The 3,351-nt window shown below is 27.2% G+C and overlaps 1 protein-coding gene across 1 annotated transcript in view; it reads right to left on the bottom strand.

Moving 5' to 3' along the window:
* LOC115245231 (geranylgeranyl pyrophosphate synthase-like) overlaps window positions 1–2,828 on the bottom strand; it is a 7,856-nt gene extending 5,028 nt beyond the window's left edge. Inside the window, exons 1-6 of the mRNA XM_029823450.1 lie at window positions 2,782–2,828; window positions 1,823–1,964; window positions 758–878; window positions 531–670; window positions 352–454; window positions 4–154 (exon numbers count right to left, since the gene is read on the bottom strand). Of these exons, the coding sequence (XP_029679310.1) occupies window positions 4–154; window positions 352–454; window positions 531–670; window positions 758–878; window positions 1,823–1,964; window positions 2,782–2,828 (704 nt within the window). The remainder of the gene's footprint in view (window positions 1–3; window positions 155–351; window positions 455–530; window positions 671–757; window positions 879–1,822; window positions 1,965–2,781) is intronic.
* Between the last annotated feature and the right edge of the window lie 523 nt (window positions 2,829–3,351).

The raw sequence follows: 3,351 nt of genomic DNA on the forward strand, positions 1-3,351 counted from the left end.
AGCGGATTGCCTCCTAAACGTTTAATCTCAGCTCTCGCTTTCACGTCCAAGTCTTCAAGTACATTTTTCGTGTATTCGAAAGAGCCAAATTTCTCTAACAATTTAACGCAATGATGTTTCAATTCGATTTCTTTGGTTAGTTGTTTCAGAATATCTGTGTCAGGCATTATTAAGGAAATCTATATATAATAAAGTTCATAAATTATAAAGTTTCTGAAAATGTCTTTTGTATGTGTATGATGTGTGAGGCCGTTTACATTTCTTTAGTAAATAAAGTGTATTAATTAACAAAAATATTTTTGTTGTAAATGAAAAAAAAAGTATTATATAAAAGTATTTTATAAAAGATACATATTATTTGCTTATCATCAGGATTCATTGTAAGCGCATGAACAATGGGAAAGCTGAACTTTCCTTCACTCAAATCATCGCAATAACCCTTATTTTCGGTATACTATAACAAAAAATTACTTTAATTCTTTTCAGTTTATTTATGTATTATAAAATGTCGCACATATATTATTACTCACCTTATCGCTATTCAAAATGCCATAATCATCGCGTATTTGGAAGTGCAAACCCAAAATAATACTTAGCGATGATAAGTCTTCTTTGTATGTTGAGAATAATTTCATTAATGTTACCATTAAATTAAAGAAACCACCAGCCTCTGCGAAATTAGTTGATATTTTAATTTTTTTCATATGTAATTTTTTTAATTTCACAAAGAAATATATATGTAAGTATTAATATTGACTTTTCATTGCCATAGTCTTATAGTCCGCCTCACTTGGACAAATGAGATTATCCCGCCAAAAAATTTCTATTCCTTGACCTCTAAAAACTTCTAACATCTGTTCCATATACACTTTTGTCGCCTGAAAAAAACGCGGTTAGTGCAATAATACAGCATACGTTATATTTTATCTAACAAGCAAATATGAAGCTAATCTTTTACAATTTTAATGAGTTTTAATGAGCTTTATGTTGTATATATGTATATATTAAAAGATCATAAAACATGTATTTTTAAAGATACATAAAAGATATATTTTTAAGGACATATAAAACATGTATTTTTTTAAATATTTTTTTCTTCAGTCAAGTTTTAGCAGTAACTTTTACTTTTCCTATACTATAACAAAAAATTAACTAAATTCTGCTCAGTTTATTTAAGTATGTATGATATCATGGACATAATTGAAGGAGTGCATTTAAATTTTGTATCTTTTAAAAATGTTATTTGAGCACTTAGAAAAGAAAATAAGAGATCTCTTATTTTCAACTTTTTTTGTGACTAAAATAATGCATAATGTGACTAAAGTATATTGCTTACTTACTTTTTCTTTTATAAGTATAATGTGATTACTTACTGCAGGATGCAAATTAACAATTCTTTCCAATGCGATTAATACTAAATAGGTTGCAGCATTTAGTGAGCTAGCAATTGCATAAACAGAATGAGCGACAGGACTACCTCTTCGCAAAATGGAATTATCTTGGATATCATCAATTCTGTAAAAAAAAAAAAATAAATTATGATCTTATAAAAATATATATACACAATTGCTTTTTTTATATAAATTTAATTTTATACATCTAATATAAAAATAATAACATGGAAATAAATTAAATGTGAAAAGATAAGGATTACATACTGAAATAGAACATTAGTTATGACACATTAATGTTTTGTTTCAATTTTGATAATAACAGCAATAGGCTCAGAGTGAGAACAATTAAGTGGAAAAACTAACAGATAAAAGCCAAGACGCAGGTATCGAACTTTTACTTTTTTTATAAATATAATGTGATTACTTACTGCAGGATGCAAATTAACAATTCTTTCCAATGCGATAAATAATAAATAATTTGCAGCGTTTAGTGAGCTAGCAATTCCATAAACAGAATGAGCGACAGGACTACCTCTTCGCAAAATGGAATTATCTTGGATATCATCAATTCTGTAAAAAAAAAAAAATAAATTATGATCTTATAAAAATATATATACACAATTGCTTTTTTTATATAAATTTAATTTTATACATCTAATATAAAAATAATAACATGAAAATAAATGTAATGTGAAAACATAAGGATTACATACTGAAATAGAACGTTAGTTATGACACATTAAAGTTTTGCTTCAATTTTGATAATAACAGCAATAGGCTCAGAGTGAGAACAATTAAGTGGAAAAACTAACAGATAAAAGCCAAGCCGCAGGTATCGAACTTATTATTATTAAATTTTATTAAATAATGTGCATTAAAAATGTACGTTTTGGACCGTCTTTTGGTCCATCTTTGGTATGGATATAAATATATAAAAAATAAATTAGAATTTAAAAACTTGACATACACAACATTTACAGTTGCAGTCAAATTTCAAATTGCTCTTATTTTCCAGTTTTCTTATTTAAATGTTATTTTAGCTTAATGAAAGACTTAAAACTTTTTAACTTTTGGCAATAATCAATGTTATTTGGCTTTCGGCTTTAGGCTATAAATTAATCAAATTATTAGGTGTACAAATAAATAATCCAAATTTCTTTAAGCAGTTAAAAAATTAATTTTAAAATTTATTGATTTTCCCGCATTTATGTAATATTAACATATAGCTATTAAAAATAACATTTAGTTTGGCGAAAGTACCAACATAACTTTAAAAAATATTCAGTTTATTCAGTAGAATCAAAAATGGCAACAGATAAAGTACATGTCCGACACTGTACTCTTTACAAACTCCAACAAGAAAAAAATGCTGCAAAAGCATGCAAACCGATTTGTTCCTTTCTCGGAAAAGGTGTTATATCGTACGATACGCATTTTGGTTTAGACGGTTTGAAAGCGGCGATTTTAGTCTGATCGATAAACAATGCCCAATCAGTAGATGAGATACAAAAATGACTTGACAATTTTATTATGTCCAAAGACACAGCATTTTTCCGAGATGGAATTTATCAGCTGCCTAAAAGATGGCTTAAAGTTATAAAAAGCAACGGCGAATACTCTTTGATATAAAAATTTGATTTGCTTTCTTTTAAAATAAACCTTGAATTTCGTTGAAAAATTTGGATTATTCATTTGTACACCTAATAAATTATAATCTAAACTCTAAAGCCACAATATTGAAAACCAACAACTTATATTTGAAAAACAACAACTTATATGTATATATATATATTGTTACGTCCGGCGGACTCCACGATTCTTTTCTTTCATCGTAAATAGAGATTAGCGGTATCTTAAGAGCGCATTACGCCTTGAAATAAACAAATGGAAACTGAAAGGCGAGACAAACTTTTCGGAAACAAAAATTGAGAGGATATATGATACAAACAGGAAACTA

The sequence above is a fragment of the Formica exsecta genome, unplaced genomic scaffold (assembly GCF_003651465.1).
Source record: "Formica exsecta isolate Colony F162 unplaced genomic scaffold, ASM365146v1 scaffold930, whole genome shotgun sequence".
Classification (NCBI taxonomy): domain Eukaryota; kingdom Metazoa; phylum Arthropoda; class Insecta; order Hymenoptera; family Formicidae; genus Formica; species Formica exsecta.